The sequence below is a fragment of the Armigeres subalbatus genome, chromosome 3, assembly GCF_024139115.2.
Source record: "Armigeres subalbatus isolate Guangzhou_Male chromosome 3, GZ_Asu_2, whole genome shotgun sequence".
NCBI classification, from domain to species: Eukaryota; Metazoa; Arthropoda; class Insecta; order Diptera; family Culicidae; genus Armigeres; species Armigeres subalbatus.
In genome coordinates this window covers 305,428,436-305,448,173 of record NC_085141.1, presented here as the reverse complement: position 1 = coordinate 305,448,173, position 19,738 = coordinate 305,428,436, and the positions used below count along the sequence as shown (strand labels likewise).

At 40.1% G+C, this 19,738-nt stretch overlaps 1 protein-coding gene across 4 annotated transcripts in view; it reads right to left on the bottom strand.

The window, feature by feature from the left end:
• LOC134225108 (igLON family member 5-like) overlaps positions 1-18,614 on the bottom strand; it is a 379,522-nt gene extending 360,908 nt beyond the window's left edge. For 2 of the 4 annotated variants that reach the window (XM_062704890.1, XM_062704894.1), the window contains exons 1-2: positions 18,475-18,614; positions 16,860-17,143 (exon numbers count right to left, since the gene is read on the bottom strand). In XM_062704890.1, the coding sequence (XP_062560874.1) occupies positions 16,860-16,926 (67 nt within the window). In that variant the 5' untranslated portion in view covers positions 16,927-17,143; positions 18,475-18,614. Of the gene's footprint in view, positions 1-16,859; positions 17,144-18,137; positions 18,325-18,364 lie in introns of those variants that run through there. The other 2 variants (XM_062704891.1, XM_062704892.1) reach the window with 2 other exon arrangements.
• Positions 18,615-19,738: the final 1,124 nt, after the last annotated feature.

The window sequence follows — 19,738 nt, the reverse complement described above, 5'->3', positions numbered from 1 at the left end:
CGTAATTTGGAAAAGTGACGTATACGCCATTTTCCAAAAATGGTGTTAACGATTACTACTCATCGAGCTCTTTAACAGAAAAATGGAAAACATGCATGTTTTAAAATGACTGTTACGTAACTTTTCAAGATTACGACAGGAAAGTCATTTGGCCGAAAGGGCCATATAGCCGAATAAGTCAATCGGCCGAACAGGCCATTTGGCCGAATAAATCATTTTACCGAATAGGTCATTTGGCCGAATAACCATTTGTCCAAAATGTCATTTTGCTGAATTTTCGGCCGAATGTGTCATTACGTCTCACATCTAACATCTCACTGTGAAAAGTGAGAAATAAGAAGTTAGAAGTGATAAGTGAGAAGAGAGACATCTCCCTTCTCACTTTACGCAGTGAGAAGTAAAAAGTTAGAAATGAGGGGTGAGAAGTGAATCGTCTCACTACTCACTCCTCATCTCATACTTCTGAAAAGTGAGTAATGCGAAGTGAGACGTCCAACTTCTCACTTCGCACTACTGACTTTTTATAGTGAGAAGTGACTAGTGAGACGTCTTCGGACCAATGTCCTATTCGGCCAAATGGCCTATTCGGCCAAATGACCTATTCGGCTAAATGACCTTTTCGGCCAAACGACCTTTTCGACCAAATGACCTATTCGGCCGGACGACGGCCAAGCTGACTTTCGGCCAGATGGGTTTCGGCCTAATGGTTTGTTCGGCCTAGTGGCATTCGGCAGAATGGGTTTCGGCCAAACGACCCTTCCCCATGGTTGTATACTATTTCGCCGAAAAACATTTAGCGGATTTTTTTTCGCGGTACGACATTCCGCGGAATGTACCAAATCTCCGAAACACATTTCGCGGAATGCACCTTTTTTCCGAAAGACATTTCGCGGAATGTACCTTTTCACCGAAAACCATTCCGCGGAATGCCATTTGGCGGAATTCAGTTAGAATAATTATCATTGAAATATTTACCGATTTCTGCTTAATTACCGGGCTCCGGGTTAAATTCTTTTGGATTGTGATTTAAATAATGAAGGAAGGTAATGCTTTCTTTGAATGACCGCATCCGGTCGGTATAACGCAAAGTGAGAAAACAATCCCTTCTTGAATTGGACACGTTTGCTTGGTAGAAAGAAAAGGAAGGAGGTAGTCCCTTCTATGAATTAACGCATCTGCCCGGTATAAAGCAAAGGGAAAAGATAATGCCTACTTTGAATGAATGCGTCTGCCTTAGAGATGGTCGGGTTTCGCATTTTGCGAACCCGAACCCGATTAGTAAATTTCCTTCAAACCCGGACCCGACTCGAATCCAACCAAACCCGAACCAAACCCGATTACCTCTGCCGGTATAAGGCGAAAGGAGTTGATAGTATCTTCTTTAAAAGAATGCGTCTGCCCGATATAGCGAAGGGAGGGATAATGCCTCCTTCAAATGGATGCGTCTACGCGGTGTAAGGTGACAGGAGTTGATAATGTCTTTTTTTAAAGAACGCGTCTGCCCGGTATAAGGCGAAGCAAGGAGTAACGCTTTCTTTAAATGAATGCATCTGCCCGGTATAAGGCGAAAGGAGTTGATAATACCTGCTTTAAAAGAACGCGGATGCCCGGTATAAGGCTTTTTTTTTTATAATGGACGAGAAAGGCACCATCACCGCTAGGTGGATTAATCAGGGTTTTTTTTATATTATATCGTTATTATAAATATTTTCATATTCATTTCAATTTTTTAATATCTTATATTCAATACAATTTTTACTCTCTTCGAGCGGGATTCGAACTCGCGCTCTTGCCACCCGGCGCTGTAGCTTACATTGCCCTTTCCAGCTGGCTCATAAGGCGCGATTGGTCAAGAAGGGATGCGCCTTCTTGGAAGGAAGGAAGGTAAACGTAGTTTATTTTGACAGCTGCTACTGTCCTCCAAGATGGAGCATAGAGCAGTATACTAGGGTGTTAGATAATCTTGTAGCGAGACTAACTGGTCTTAAACCATTAGTTGTAGCAGGTGACGTGGATTGGGCCTCTCGGTTCACTAACGCTAGAGGTCATATCCCCAAGCAGCACAACTTGTTTCACTATTGAACATTTCACTGTGTTGCAACTATTCGGAAAGAAACCATCTTTGCGTATGTGCCATCAAATATAACTCTCTTGTAATCTAAAAAGCGCAAGAGGTGGAGCATACGCAAACATCCTTCGATTGCAGTAAAATTGTAATAATGTTGCAAAATACTTTAGCAGAAAAATAAAATAAAAATTTAACCCTGGATTCGATTTATGGTACTTGTAATTGATAGTCCTTCACTCTACCACAGCACCATTTAACACTTCGAAGGGACTGCATGTTGACTCGCCATAAAAACCATACGATTATGAGGTTTTGTACTCGGCTTTTCCGTTATTTGATTGCACCATCACTGGAAAAAAAATGAGTTGTCAAAACGTCGAACGATGCTAAATTAAACATGAAGACACACTCAACTTATCTGCAACGTAATTTAAACAAACAAATAAATTTTGAAAGACGCATTGAAGTTACATGGTAAAACAAATCAAGACAAAATTTTCAAAACGACTTATCTGCTTTTGTAAACAAAGATTCAAACGACGATTTGACGAATCTGATAGCTCTCCCACGCAAACCAACACCATCATCAGGTAGCGGAATCCTTCACCTATCTATTGGTGGTGTTGGTTTGCGTGGGAGATCTATCAGATTCGTCAAATCGTCGTTTGAATCTTTGTTTACAAAAGCAGATAAGTCGTTTTAAAAATTTTGTCTTGAAATGCAACTTGATGACTTTTCTTCGTGTTTGCAACATAAAGTGCAGTATTCTTTGGTTGTTTGTTTCTAAATGTCAAGCACGTGCTGCATTGCAATGCAATGTTAATGAAACATTGTTCACAACTCGAACGTTTTTGACATCTTGATGCAACTTTTTTGAACTTTGATGTTTTTTCAATGCCTTTAATGAAACTAAATAGAAACAAAGTGCTTTTTGGAAGATGTTGCGTGTGCTACTCGGGTAGCGGTACTGAACGTAGTCCTGCTGAACGAGGGCCAAGCGTCAACGTTCAGAGGACCGAATGGCGAGTCATGCATCGATGTGACCTCCTGCAGCGCTGGATGGACGGAGGTGCCTGAATGAAGGGTTCACGAAGGGTATACTGCTAGTGACCATAAGGAAATACGTTTTATTTTCAGTTATACCCCCAACTCCATTTTTCGTGGTATTTTAGAGGATTCAGTAAGCTACCTTACCGGGGTCGCGTTACCTACATCGCGCTGGTGGGGCTGCCACCTTAGGTATAGCTGACGCGATACAGCATTTCGTTGATCAGCCGCTGGGTACCAGGCAGACGCTGTTTGAACCGCATCTCCTGGTGAACAGACGCTCAACAGAACCACCAACAGAACCACGAGGCGGGTCAGTAAGGTTGATCTAGGATGTCGTACCTCGTAGTTCGATCCAGAACTGCTAGAAGAATCACTACGGTGGGAAAATGGGACTCTAGGCCTTCCCAACTAACATTTAATGTCAATGTAAATGTTATTTCAACTCGTCTATACGGCTTCAAGCTGAATATGTGTGCTATACATATGATCAAGAACTTCTATTCAATTCCTTTACCAGCAAATCTGGCGAATCTATTTGACGTGCCTGCACAACTACTTTACAGCATGTTACACAATTTTTTCTCAATCTTTACTAAACCATTCAGTAATATAATTCGCTTCAATGGCGCCTATTCAGATTTTTTGAATCTGTTAAATAAGTTTTATACAGCCACTGAATTCAATTTGATTAAATATTATTTGATTGGAGAGTAAATTTCGGAGTTTATTTAATGTTTTTTTTGTGAAAACTGCAATATCAATGTTGTTGCTACCTAGATTCGAACTCCTGATCTCCTGATTCAATGGCCGCTGCTCTGTCATCACCGTCAGTTTGACATATGTAAATAACAAAGAAAATTATGGATGTGCTTCTTAGCATATCCTATAGGTTATTTTGCTAACGCTATTTTCGGATTCATGCTGTATAAATGTTAGAAAGAGGCCTACATGCTGCTTTTAGCACATAAGCTGCTTTCAGCATTATTTCAACCATTATTCAAACATTTATCAGCATGTTCTGTTGGCTACTTTTATGCATCATCAATCGCTGAAATTGTTTTTAGGCATCATTTTCTCGATCTGTATAGATGCTACTCTGCTGCTAATCGTTTAACAGTAGCCGTCAACAGAAATATCGCTTCTAAGTGGCTTGTTTTCTTACACTATCTGCTAGCATTAATGACAGCGCTTTGTCAGTTGCTATAAGAGCAGGTGAAAACCTTTGTAGCTGCATTACAGAAATCAATAGCTCATACACAGCTCCGGCAACAAAAATCAAATGTAAACATTGCGGTTTTGACGTTCCATACTGATAAGCTATTAAAAGAAGCAGTATAAGGTTTACTTAAACGTTGTGTAATCTTCATAGATACAGAAGTTGCCTGAAAGCTTCGTTGGTTCATTTATAGCGCCATTACGCAATATTGTTAGTGCTATAACAACAACGAAAACGTTTTCATTGTGAATGCTACTCACCGTAATATGGGAAGTTACTAACAAGCAACTCAATTACATACATGAGCTCTTAACCGATGAGCTTTGTTGCTAATTCAGACATAGCTGTTTTATGAATATATAAAAGCTGCATAAACGATAAAAGATGAAATATATTCGGTACAAACTGACTAGCTGATAGATATTTGGGTAATAGTCGAGTTGAAGTTTAATGGATTATTTGCGGAGGCTTTTCTATTATTCAGCATTGGCTGCTTTTATTCAAATATTATACAGCCAAAGGCTAGAAGTTGAAGCTTTTAGCACCAAAATTGTTAGTTGGGTTAGCGGTGATGAGTTGTCCGATGTCCTAACACAAGCATGTGACGTGACAATGCCCAGGAAGACTATGCCAACCGGCAACCGCAAACCGGTGCACTGGTGGACGAGCACGATAGCTGATCTTCGCAGAACCTGTCTTAGAGCTAAAAGAAGGTTGCGACGTACTAGAATCGAAGCGGACAGGCTAGAAAGACGCCGGGAGCACTCGGAAGACCTAAGAAATCAAATATAGTAAGAGAGCCTGCTTTGAAGGGGTATACCCCGTTAGGCATAAGTACGTTAGGCATAAAAACGTTAGGCATAAGTACGTTAGGCATAATGGACGATAGGCATAACGGACGTTAGGCATAATGTATGTTAGGCATAATGGACGTTAGGCATAAAATTACCCAAAGAACAGCCCATGACATAAAGAAGGCAGAATTATGCCAAACGTCCATTATGCCTAACGTACATTATGCCTAATGTCCGTTATGCCTAACATCCATTATGCCTAACGTACTTATGCCTAACGTACTTATGCCTAACGTCGCGGACCCGCTTTGAAGAGCTGTATTGGATGGTCAATTATACATCATGGGGGGATGCATACAGGATAGTGATGGCTAGGACCAATCACACCTCCTGTAAAATCCCCCGAGACGTTAGCCAGGATCGCTGAAGGTTTGTTTCCGAAGCATGACTCATCGGACTGGCCGGCCACACCGTACGAGTCAGCGAACGTGGTACCGCTAGTGACTAACGATGAGCTTATCGCCGTTGCAAGAAAACAAAAGCTAAACAAGGCACCAGTTCTGGATTGTATTCCTAACCTGGTCCTTAAGCACGCGATTCTTGCCGCTCCAGATATGTTCAGGAGCTGCCTCCAACGTTGCCTGGACGAAGGGAACTTCCCAGATCGTTGGAAACGGAAGAAGTTGGTGCTATTACCTAAGCCTGGGAAATCCCCCGGAGAGCCTTTGGCATACAGACCAATTTGCCTACTCGACACAACTGGTAAGTTGTTAGAGAAGGTGATCCTGAATAGATTGACGGACTATACGGAGTGTGCTGGTGGCTTATCAACCAACCGTTCTGCCATCGAAGCAATTCTGAAAAGCTATTTTCAGAACAGGATATTGTTAGTTGACACCGACGCTCTGGTCAGCAGTCGATTGAAGTGTCAGCAGGTGATCTCGGACCGGTTCTGTGGAATATCATGTATGACGGAGTATTACGCTTAAATCTCCCGGCTGGTGTGAAAATAGAAGGCTTTGCGGATGATGTAAAGCTAGAGGTCACGGGCGACACTCTCGACGAAGTTGAATTGAAAGCGTCGTATGCGCTTAGCAGAGTCGAAGAATGGCTCAACTCAAGGAGGATGGCGTTAGCACATCACAAGACTGAGGTTGTTGTGGTACATAACCACCATGGGTTGCAGCAAGCGAGGATAAACGTAGGGACCTGGCCGGTTAACTCCATGAGGTCATTAAAGCATCTGGGCGTGTTGATCGACGATAAGCTCAATTTTACGAGCCACGTCGATTATGTATGTCAAAGGGCGTCATTGACAATAAAATCTTTATCGCGAATGATGTCCAACGGATCGGCGGTGCAAAGTCAGGTGCGTAGGCTTATAGCGCGTGTAGCATTGTCTATTATCCGATACGGCGTACCAGCATGGTTCAAAGCACTAGAGGTCGGGTGCAATGTTAAGAAATTAATCAGGGTACACCGGCTGATGTGTCTGCGGGTTGTACCGCACCATATCTTATGAGGCGGTATGCGTCATTGCTGGGATGATGTCGATAGACATACTTCTGGAGGAAGATGTGGAGTGCTTCAACGACGGGGACTCGGTGCAAGTGCGACGAGCAGCTTCGTTGCTCAAATGGCAAAGAGCATGGGACACTGCAGTCAAAGGTCGTTGGACCGACAGACTGATTCCGGAGGTATCGAATTGGATTAGTAGGAAGCATAGTCAGATCAACTTCCACCTATCACAGGTGTTGTCTGAACATGGCTGCTTTAAAAAGATCCTGCATAGGTTCGGGTTCGCAGATTCTGCGGAGTGCTCGGGATGTGTAGGTGAGGTAGAATCGGCAGAGCATGTGATGTTTGCATGTCCACGATTTGATGTTGAACGCAATGCCATGCTGCTTGTCAGCGGCATGGATACAACCCCGGACAACCGGGGCCGGGGAATACGGACTGGCGAAAGGGTTTTGGTTTTAGAGGGTCGGTTGATCCCATCTTCACACTACCTGTGTTAACCTCCTCAGGTGTCTATTTGCCGTTTACCCTTGCTCAAGAAAAAGAAAAAGCTGGCCCATAAGACAGAAGTGGTAGTGGGAATAATTTTGCCGCCCAGCATAAACATTCAGGAACATTGAAACTTAATCTAACTCATTTCAGCATGCAATAATCACAAACGTCATACCCAGGTGCAATAAAACAGCTACAGTAGTGCCTCCCGGGAGGTGTAATGCATATAATTGAACGGATATTAAAGCTTTACGTACCGAAAATAGCTTCTAGGCAGCTGTAGATCTCAAGTCCTGAACTCAATAACAGTTTGAATTGTCCAGAATATCGCATAACTATCTTACCATATCCGTTGACCTCCCGGGAGGTGTAATGGATATAATTGAACGGATATTGAAGCTTTGATTACCGAAAAGAGCTTCTAAGCAGCTGTAGATCTCAAGTCCCGAACTCAAGGACAGTTTGGATTGCCCAGAATATCTCATAACTATCTTACCATATCCGTTGACCTCCCGAGAGGTGTAATGGATATAACTGAACGGATATTGAAGCTTTGATTACCGAAAGAGCTTCTAAGTAGCTGTAGATCTCAAGTCCCGAACTCAAGGATAGTTTGGATTGCCCAGAATATCTTAAAATAATCTTACGATATCCGTTGACCTCCCGGAAGGTGTAATGGATATAATCGATTGAATAGTGAAGCTTTGAGTAGCAAAAATAGCTTCTTAGCAGCTGTAGATCTCAAGTTCCAAACTCAAAGACAGTTTGGATTGCCGAGAATATCTCAAAACTATCCTAGGATATCCTTTGTCCTCCCGGGAGGTGTAATGGATATAATTGAATGCATATTGAAGCTTTCAGTACTGAAAAACCATTTTCTTGCAGCTGAAGATTTGAAATTTGAAGGAACTTAAAAAATAGTGTATTGTACATCATAGTAACTCTACGGATACGTTTGAATAAAAATGTTGATACAATCCGCATACAAACAATACAATTCGCTGCCAATACACCTAAAATTTTCTCTTTCGTAACTTTACCTTGTTCATGACGTTCTAGGTTGTCGTTAGGCCTTGATCGCCCATGCCTGATATTTTTCCCTGATAGGGGAGTTAATTTCAAGTAATTTTGCTGAAGAGAGTGTTCACTTTTATTCATCGTGCGATTTTATATATCCATTATTCTGTTGGGGTCATATATGACCCCGTGGGCCTGAAAGGGTCAAAACACCCATTGAACATAATGTTGTCAACAAACTGTTTCGTAAACTCTTGAGAAATTGTATTCTAAGTCGTGAATGTTGTGAAAACGACTCCTGTCGGCAATACCTGCCGATACCCAAATATTGAGCCGTTGAAAAAGAATAACCTAATATTAGTTCTAAAGATTCTCGAATTGTATATGATTCCATGTTGAAAAACGTTCGACGTATGAACACTAAACGCTTTAAAGTGGCAATAATGTAGCTGTTTCATTGTACTTCACGAAAAACAACACTGTGCATTCAAAATGCTATTATAAGAATGCTTCTCATGATTTCTTTGAGAATGCTTATTTAGAATAGACAGGTTTTTTAAATGCTTACTTTAATACTTATTGGTTACCTGGGTTGCCATCGCATTACGAAGCAATATCATCTGCCACCTGCCGCTGAGCTTCATGCTATACTTCATCGAAGTCGTTGGAGTGGAAGATACTCCATCCGTCGACATCATCACGTTTATACTGACTGATTGTTCTATGCAAGCCAAAGTCTACGATGGAACATCGGATGATCAAAGAAGGGACATCGTCAAGTTCACATGGCAGCTCATCACCGCAGAAGACGTCAACGTCAAACAACAAACATGGGGAAACTCTCGCTCCAATCGAAATCGCATGATCTGGTGCAACGATGAGCTGGTGGGTCGCAACACAATTCTGAGAATTGACACTTCCACCCGGTTGAAACGGATGTCCTGCCCATGCAACGCGTGACATCTTTATCTCCAGCATGGACGAACACATCACCACGCCGATAGTTCGCCAGATCAGCTAGGATCATTATCCGGTGGTGAACGAAGTTGGGACTTCGGTGAGTCGGCGTCAGCTATCCCGGCAGGGTCTGGGCTCAGTTCCAAGAGTGAACAGCAACGACTGCCAGCCTAACACGGTCATTCTTGAAGACGTCGATAAGCAACTCCACACCATCTAAAAGGCGCTTTCACAAGCTTGTGAGCAACACGTATCAACGAACGTTGCGCCAAGCAAGCAACACCCTAATAGCCTATTCAGATTACGCCATTAATGACATAATAATTGGCGTTTCAGGGTAAATACGCTTTATGATGTCATTATTTACGTAATATTCCATACATTTTGCGCTGTCAAAAGATACTCGCTAAAAAGAGTCATAAAGAATTTATTACGAACAATTATTACTAGAGAGCTTTCGTTCTAACTGGGATGCAGGGAGAAATTCAACAAAACAAAACTGACAAGCGTCACGCTCTCTTTGCCAGAGAGAAAATTCTCTCTGTTTTCATTTCGTTTCGTAGTTGACAGTCATGCTGTTTCTGTCGCAGCAGGGTCGAATGCATGTTATACTTGTGACACATATATGATACCAATATCACTGTACAGCATAAAATCATATGTCTGTCACCCAAAATCACGCTGGTATCACGATAGCACGATGATTTCTGTACCCTGCCATTCGACCGTTGTATTGTACGAAACAGAACATAATTTGTTGTTTGAAATGTCAAATACGCCGTTTGACATACGAAATAAAAACAAACATTTGCAAGTTGACTGAGTAAAAATTGTTTTTCTGCAATTTCCGATGATACTTTTCACAACATTGGCAAACAAATTATTCGTAAGCCCATTATTTGCTACAATTACGCTCTGAAGATGTCTTCCTATTGATTTTGCCAGTTCTTAGGTTGTTTCCGGGAAGATCTACCATCACTTTTGCATGATATTCAATGGTTTGAGTTCTTTATCGTGTGATTTCGAACATTTTGTGCAAGGATCCCATGGGTTTTAATTGGAATGAGATCTGGGGATTGGGAAGGATGCGGGATCTTTGATTTGCCATTAGTCAGCATCAGTGTTGTCCTACACTCAGGGCGAAAAAATCTGCTCTTTGATTTTACTCCGTCTAAACGATTTTATAGTCTTAACTAAGTAAGTGTAACTAATAGAAAGATATTTGAATTTTCTAAATGTCATGTCAAACTGTCAAAAAAATGCACGCAAGAGCAACAGGAGCGCGCGCGCTGAAAATACACTCCAGTGAAACAGTCCAGTGTATTTTCAGTGCGCGCGCTCCTGAGGCTCTGGTGTGCATTTTTTCAATAGTTTGATATGACATTTAGAAAATTCAAATATCCCTCTATTAGTTACACTTACTTAGATAAGATTATAAAATCGTTTAGATGGAGTAAAATCAAAGAGCAGAATTTTTTGCACTGAGTGTAGGACAACACTGGTCAGCATCTACTTTTTTAGATGGGACGAATATTTTTGACCGTTGTTTTGGACAAATTTGAAATTGTATCTATGACCAAATTGAACGGTAATGGCTTTATCCTTCAAAATGTCCAAATGAATTAAACGATCAGTGCCGTTTGCACTGAAATCACCCCAATCCATAGAATAGAGTGACTAACGTAAGCAGAAATAATTGCCCTGTGGAATATTTACAAGAACTCGCATATTTCTGCTAAAATACCATACGAAGAATTGGAAAACTATTACGTTCCATATCGATGAATGAACTGCTGACGCTAATTTATTTAAAAAATATGGGTAAATATTGTGTAATACTCATAAACATTACAGTAACAGTTTATGATTTCTATACATTTTGAGGAAAAATATAGTTTTGGAAAGCGGTAGAAACAGCTTCAAAACAAGCTGTCAAAAAGATACAACGGTTGGAAAGAAAATATGTGTGTCATCTTGTTACTGTACGCGTACAGCGTGATACGAAAATCATTGTGCGGAAATCATATGTCTGTCGATAGTATTAGATGGAAATCTTCTGAGCGCTGAAGAATAACTCGGATTGTGATGGTTTTGTGGAAAGCATTTTATATGATGAAAAATAATGATGATAATTATTTATTCTCCACTTATTCAATATGAATTGTTTAAAAAACAGATGCTCTCTAGAATTAACATGAAGTATTTAACTTAAACCTAGATCTAATAGAACAAATCGAATAAATTTTCAAAGTTCAAGGGCCAATGCGGAAGACAATTTAAAACGTAGGAATGGTTGTAAAACGAATATATTTGATGAATAAACATGATTTCATAATTTTTTTCAATTCTGCTCCTTGAATGGCTTAATATACTTTGGATTTCAACATTTTTCACATTCACACGATTCGATTTTGTTAGAAACTGTATCATTGATTGTCGAGTAGAACGCAATGGTTCAGTTTCCATTTAAAAAAAAAAAAAAAATTGCTGAGTTGCCCTTCATACATGGAGATACTGGTGGAAATACATTTTAGTTCGATAATATTTCTTGAAAATTGGTCCAATCGTCCTTTTTTTATTTATTTGTGAGAATTCCCAAAAGTATCTAAATTTTTCTATCAAATCTCCGTTCGATCATAGTACAGAATCAAAATACTTTTTAAACTTAAAAATAAATTGAGGAATAGTCTGATTCCCCGAAGAACGGCGCACCCATCTAATGAATGTAGCTTCGCTCATTATCCTTAATGAGAGCTTCAAATATTCTTCAAAAATCCCTTTTCATATTTTTTTTATATTTTTTTTCGTAGAAACTTTGTAGAAAACAATGTTCGATTGTCGCCACACAAATGCTTGATTTCGCAAATTAAATTTTAAATTCTCCTTGAATTCAACCCTGTATTAGCGTGCAAATGAGGAAACATGGAAACGTCAAGATATATTATCTTGCTGCAGTCTGAACACCTCGTAATAATTGGATACCCTCTCACTTAACAAAGTCATAAACAGCCCAATCTGAATAGGCTATAACCATTGATACACTTATTTGATTCATTTGATTCGTCTGCGAAACGTCACTCGCAGGCAGTACCAACGTATTGGGTTGCCTGCGCTAAAAAAAACGTTGCAATTGCATGACACAAATTATCAAGGCCAGAATGGAGGATCTTAGATATACTGATTTTTCCAATAAGATCCGCGCTCTCCCAGACTGTGCGAAATCCAAGTCTCGCACCATCCTACCTGTGATTCCTTTAGTTAAGATTGGCTCTACGGATCACTTAATATCTTCTACAGAGAATGCCAACGGAATAGATCGTCAATATGACAGCTGTCATAATCTTGGATAGAACATCGTTAGTCCACATGAAGCAGTAGGTAACTAGCTTGCGAACAACATTCATTCGACTCACAATGACTTCTCGGAGAAGCTGAAGATCTTCGCTAACAAACTGTTGACCTATATCGAATCAATAAAAAAAAATGAAGCCCTAGGCATCGACAGCAACCAGAACCTGATTTTCTTGCTAATGTTTAATCAGTGCCTTCGACTCAACTACTTCCATAATCCTGCAAGTCAACAAAAGTCATCAACGTCTGGAAGCCATGAATATTGTCCCATCAGCCTTCTCCTTCTCCTTCTCCATTTTTGAGGAGGTTTTTATTTATATGTAATAACCATAACGCATGATTCCCTTACGTTACGTAATTTGTGATCGGCCCCTTAAGTGTTAGTAATTAGTAACCAAATGTAAGTAGTTAGTAACCAAACCGGTACTCAACCGGTAAACAACTCGAAACATTTCGGGCTCAAAAATTCTCCTTGAAATCCTTCTAGAAGCTCCCCTGGGAACTTCTGAATTCCTCCGGAAAGTTATCCACAAATTCCTCTGAAAATCGTTCGAAAATCCTTCTCATGTAATTGTTATTCCTCCTTATCTAGAAGCCCCCCACTATTTTTTTAGGAAATTCACGAGGAAATTCCTTGAAGATTTCTTTTCTTCTCTCCAAGATTTACTTCTAGATATTTCTTCGGCTATTCTCTCTTCAGGAAGAATCCGGCATTTCCTTCAGGAATGCATTCGAGAGTTCCGTCAAGAATACATACGGAATTTCTTCCCAAAATTCTACCAGAAGTTTCTTCAAAAATTTATGACGGAAATCCTCCGATTTAGCTCCATAATTTCACTTGTAAATCTATAAGAAATTCCTTCGGAAATTCTTCTAGGAACTTCTCCGGGCATTCCTCTCGGAACTCTTCCTTTAATTCCTCCGGGATAACTTCCAGGAAAATTTCCGGGAATACCTCCAACCATACAATAGCGAAATTATCTAGCATTCCAATCTGGAATTCTTTTCGCAATTACTTCAGAATATCCTTCAAGAAATCCTCTAGAAATATCTTCATGAATTTCTCCTGGAATTCGTCCAAGTATTCCCCCAGTATTCCCCCAGGTATTTTTTCGGGAGTTTCTTCAGGTACTTCTCCAGGAATTCCTTCAGAAATTTCTCCGGGAGATTTTCCGCGGAAGTGTACTAGAATTCCTTCCGGACTTCACTCGGAATTTACTCTGATATCTGCCAAGAGTTCTTCCAGAAATTTCTTCGGAACAATCAGCAGGTATTTTCTTCAGCAATTCATCTGGGAATACTTTCAGGATTTCATCTGGGAATTTCTGCAATAATTCCTCCTGGTATTTTTCTGGGAACTACTTCAGATATTTTCTCGGAAATTCCTTTAGGAACTTCCCAAAGAATTATTTCAGGACTACCATGTAGGAATTCCTCCGGAAGTGCTTGTGGGAGTTCCTCCGGGAGTTCTTCCAGGAATTTTTCCAAGAAATTCTCCGGTAATACCTCCAGGAACTTCACAGGGAATTCCTGGACGATATTTGGCAGGCATTTCACGGGAAATGGGATTTCGGAAGTTCCTTCAGAAATATTTTTTCTCTTCCTCTAGGTATTCCACCGGATTCCTCTGAAGTTCCACCAGTAGTTCCTTCGGGAATTCAATCAGGCTTCCTTCCAGGAATTCATTTAGCATTTCTTAAGGCATTCATCTACAAATTCCTCCAGAAGTTCTTCGGATAATTTCTCTGGGAGTTCTTACGGGAATTCCTCCGGGAGGTTCTTTTAGGAATTCTTCCAGGAGTTCCTCCTGGAATTCTTACGGAAGTTCCTTTGGGAGTTCATCCTAGAATTCTTACGAGAGTTCCTCCAGGATTTCCTCCGGAAATTCTTCCTGTAGTTCTTCAATAAATTCCTCCAGAAGTTCCACCGACAGTTCCTCCGAGAATTCCTCTGATAATATCTCCGGAAACTCCTACACGTAAAAAAATAACCTTATATGTTATGGCAAAAACCCATTCGAAAATACTTATACTCTTCATTATGCCACCTAATGAATGATCCCATATCAAAAAGCTAATAACATTTATAAGTTAATGAAAAGTATAAATTTTGGAATGTATGTGGCTAATGCGATGTATAAGTTTTTTTCTTTTCGGAGAAACTCCTGGAGGATCTCCCAGTGGAAATCTTGAAGTTTCCACCAGAATTCTTTCAGGATTTCATTGCGAATTTATCTAGGAATTCCTCCGAAAATTCCATTGTTGATTTCATTTTCGGTATAATTTCTGTATAAATTTCCGGTGGAATTCCTGGAGAAATTCTTTGAAATTTTCACAAGAAATTATTCGAAACAATTCACGGAAAATTTTATGGAATTCACACAAGAAATTCCAAAATATTTCTTGAAATTCTCAGGAATGTTTACTGGCAATTCTGCGCAGTGTTGGTAAAAACTCAAAATCTCAAAACTCATGGATGATTCAAATCAAGCGTGAGTTGAAACGCATCCAACTCAGCATCTAAAAACTCATGGATGAGTTGAATCATCCATTTGAATCATCAATAAGGGTTTCTTTTGTTCTCCTTCGTTAAAAACAGTGAATTGACGTTTGTCGCATAAAATATTAGACACTCTTTTATGTATAAGCAATAAATTGCCCCCAAATTGATTTCGAATGCGTTTTTAAACCAAAATGATTTTTTGGCAAATGAGTGAAATGATGCGTTTTAGCATGAAAAATTCAAGCGTGATGCATTCCTTTAAAATCGCAGGCGATTTCGTTCGCACGGGAGCGCTCGTTGATTGAGATTTATGAGTGATTTTACCAACACTGATTCTGCGAAGTTTCCACGGAATATTCTTATTCTTAAAAATTATGGGAAACCGCACGAAATTATTTGAATTATTGCAGAGAATTCTGCAGAACTTATAAAGAAGTTCGTGAAGATTTCCTTGGAGTAAATAATGGTGGAATTTTCGGATCAATTCCCGGCAAAATTTATGGTGGAATTCCTGAAGACACTGCCGAAGAAGTTGCTGGAGGCATTCCTAAAGAATCCCTGATAGAATTTCGGATAGAATGCCAGGAGCAATTCTCGAAGGAATTCCTGGAGAAAGCTTGCATATTAATTTGTCTGCCTATTTTGTAATAAATATTATTTCAGAGAGGATTTCTTTAGAAATTCAGATGTATGATTTTAGTTTTCTTAAACTTATGGAAGAACGCAGGATTTTTATAATAATTGTTATAGCCGATTTTATATTCTTTCTGAATACTAAGTTCGTTAATATTTTTCTCACTTTATTTAAAAATATCTGATGAGCAATAAATCACGCATTTTTAAATCCATTATTGTTTCGATTTGGTTTGGATTTGGTTTCATGTGTTAATATTCATGTGTTTTTATAAAACTACGATTTAGAAGACCAAAAAAAGTTGCCCCCCCCCTTCTCGAAATCCTGGCTAGGCCCATGAAGCGTTACCAATCAAACTATGCTTTGAAACAGTTTTGTCCGACTTCAAATGTGAGTTCACTACAATGCAGTTCGATACTTTGTTTAACTTCGATCATTTAAATGTATGAATCATTGACGAAGCTTTGAGTGACTATCTGACTTGGAATTTTCTCAGAAAAAAAAACTGAACTGATCTCTCGGGGTAGTGCCTTATTCAGGGTAATGGAGAGGACCATTTCAACAGTAAGGTTGATCTCAGCATCTCGTATTTGACATGCAGATATCCATAGCTGCTCATACTATTTAATATTATGCTAGGACTATGCACTACTTACTTTTGCCAAATTGGCGAAATTATGAAACAATTATTGCTTTTTGATTACTTACCATCAAATTGCAATGAATCCAAACAACTAAAGAAACACTTCTTAAATTTAACAAAATAATTGCATAAACAAAAAATACCGCGTGAGTAGTTCTCTTCACCTAGCCTTCCATCTAAATAATACATTCACAAAAGTTATCCCATATTAAATGTAGTTATCATAACGAACGGTGGAATTTGTAGTTCTAACTGACGTAGCCTTTATCTTTATCCAAACAGTAATGGTCCCAATTAATCTTCATACTCTTCAGTCATCGCATCAATTACGAGCATCAGGAAAAAGTGCATCAGTCGCCCACATCGAGCGTGACCTTTCATGTGACATAATCCCATTAAACCGCATTGCAATCGCACTGGCACACAGTCCTACTAGTCCATCGTTCTCCGGGGATCATCCCTGGCCTTAAATGCTGACTCCACACTTCAGATGAACTGAGTGCGATTGACGCGACCATATGGAACACATAAGTGCGCCGCACCCATCCAACAACCCATTTTATATATCAATGTGCGCCTCTACTAAATGAGTAGAATTATGAGAACGATCAACTTACATTCTTGGAGCAGGAAGCCGGCGATAATGCCGAATATTAGCAGCTTAATTACTCGATCTTGACACATGTTGGTCGTGCTGTTGTTTGTTGCCGACGATGATGGTTGTTCTGCCTCTGGGTGTTTTTTTTTGCAGTTTGTATCACGTTAATCACCTCGGTCGCGGGAATCACTGATGACACTCACAAACGCTCCAAAAAAAAAGAACCCTTTTCCCGGTATTGCACTCTCTTTTTCACTCACTCGCGATATGTTTTATCCGATTTGACGAACTGAAACAGGAAAACTAAGAACAGAATCGAAAATTAACATAAAATGTTGAAGGCATTAATTTGATCTTGAAATCGACAGTCGTCTTCTGGGCCGAGAAACTCGATCAAGTTTTCGTGATCCACGAGCGTAACCAAATCCCCAAACTGCACTCGCGCTTTTCGTCAGATTTTTAATAACGATAGTGAATTTGCACGTTTTGCGGCAAGCATCCTTCTTCTCGGTTCTCGCAATCCACAAATTTGATGCACGATCTTGGCATTCGTTGGCCCGCAGCAATGCACTACGTAGTTCGTTGGGAGACCACTCTTCGGGAAGAACTAGACAAATTTTCTAATAATAACGCCACACTGAACACATTGATATATGTACAAACAACCACAGCGAAAAACGGCCTAGAATATGCGGCTTCTAGTCCTGGTCACACTTCTTTTCACGGTTTTACATTGGTTCTAGACTTTTGGAACGGGCTGTTTGAGATTTTATCGGCTAGTAGGAGTACAGTCTGAAAACCATATATCGCTTTTCTGATCAGAATCGTCTGTGAAACTAGTCATTCTATTGCCGCAAGGCACAAAATAAATTGAAATGCTTTCAAAGTATGAAACACAAATTTAGTAAAACACGTTGTATATTCTATATTACGAAAAGAAGTTTTCTTAAGTACCCTAGACTTTTATTTAGTATAAAATGAATTCTTATTCTGGTACATATGTGCTCCAAAATTTAAAAAATAATTATTTTTTAAATAATAATATGATCCCTTTTTATATAATAATCATCGCAATATCTTTTAAAGAATAAGCACAAATACACTTAATTAGCTTTTGTAGCTACTTGGCAGGATATACTTGCGTTTTCAGGATATACTTTATTAGCCAAAGACCTACTAAATGTCCGTGAACATATACACTAAATCTTTTAATTTGTAACACGGTGTTATTTCATTACCACCGGCACGTCACAGATTTAAATAACTATTAATTTGCATAGAAAAACACTTCACAAACCGCGTCTGCCCAGCTTAGCACACAACTAGACACTAGTTCACCAGTCTCCCAACGCAAAAAAATACAGTTGTCCCCTCTTCTCAATAACTCGTCCTCCCGATGAAGTCGCCAATTAGTCCACGCCAAGGATAACTCTCCAACGGAACTCTGGAAGGTGCGGCAATAAAAGTACGGAGTTGCCCCACACCCGTCCAGTCGTTGATTAATTCCCAACGATTTCCTCGGACCTTAACTGTATCGAACCCGCGCGAGCCACGGAACGTTCCGCACGGTTTCCAACGCCAGTAGAAAAGGTCACACTGCACAGTCCGAGAATAAATATTGCGAAACAACAAACCCGATTTTCTGTGCAGCCAGCACCGAACAAACCAACTGATCCGCACGGGAGGAAAATTGACACTAAACTAACTCGTCTAACGTTGGTGTGCCGATGCCGCCACCGGTTTCCAAGCCGTATGTAATAACGAAGAGTGAAGTGTGAGGCGTGCTGTGGACGTGAACTGGCGAGCGAGCAAGTGGGAGCGCGCGAATCCCCTTTTGCTAATAACTCGCGTGGTGTGGCCACGGCGATCATTCAAAATCAGACGGTTGTTTGCACCTAGAGCTACGGCAGCATGTGAGTCAGTCACGCGGCACGCTGTACGCGCGCGGTATGCGCCTCAACATAGATAGAGAGGCACAAGAGAGACTAACGTGAATGGTTGCTCTTCTCTCTGCACGCTGAGCTTCTTTGATACACGATAGTACTTCGTACACACAAAAAAGTCATACCCCTACATGTGCAACGTGCAACTGTTAAAGACACAAGGGAATTTTTAGTGTTTTCATGGAAATAAGCAGATTTATTTCAATCAAAGTTAATTTCCTATGTTCCGGGTATCAAACCACCCGACTTAGACATTAATTTACAATGTTCTGAAAACTCAGATGTGAATATGTACATTATGTAGAAGATTTTGATTTGAAAAAATCAGAAGGGTTGTGTACAAGACACGACCGCAAGGTAGACTTTGGACAACGTTATTTATGCGATCAGACGCGTGCACTTCTTGCGAAATGAGTGGTCGTAAGCAGGAAAAGCGCAAGGAACTAGCAACAGTTTTGGAGAACAGCAAGCGGAAGCAGAAGCGGAAGCGCTGGAGGAGGAAATCAAAATACGTCTACCGATATAGATCGGTTTTGAATTTTTGATACCCTAGTGGCCCGAGGTAAACAACCCTTCCAGGAGATAAGAGGTGTTTTGGGGAATCGTGATGTGGTCTATATGCAAGCCATTTTTAGTTTTCTTTGTTCCTCTGACATAAATGTCTAATACTTTTGTTTTTTTCTTTTCCTCAAAGTTTGTTTTTTGTTTTTTTTCTGTATTTGTGTCCCGTAGAGCGCCGTTGCTCTGGCTGTCCGGAAGATGCTCCCATTCGAACCATTCCTCGAGCACGACGACACACCACATCGATCCTGACGCCAAATGACCGGATGAGCTGAAATTCCTTGATTACGATGATTCCCTGATTCCCGAATCATAAATCCCGTCCATCCATAAACATTATAAACCTAACCTCGAGTCACCACGAGTACGTTGGCTTATTTCCCTCTCTTACTAA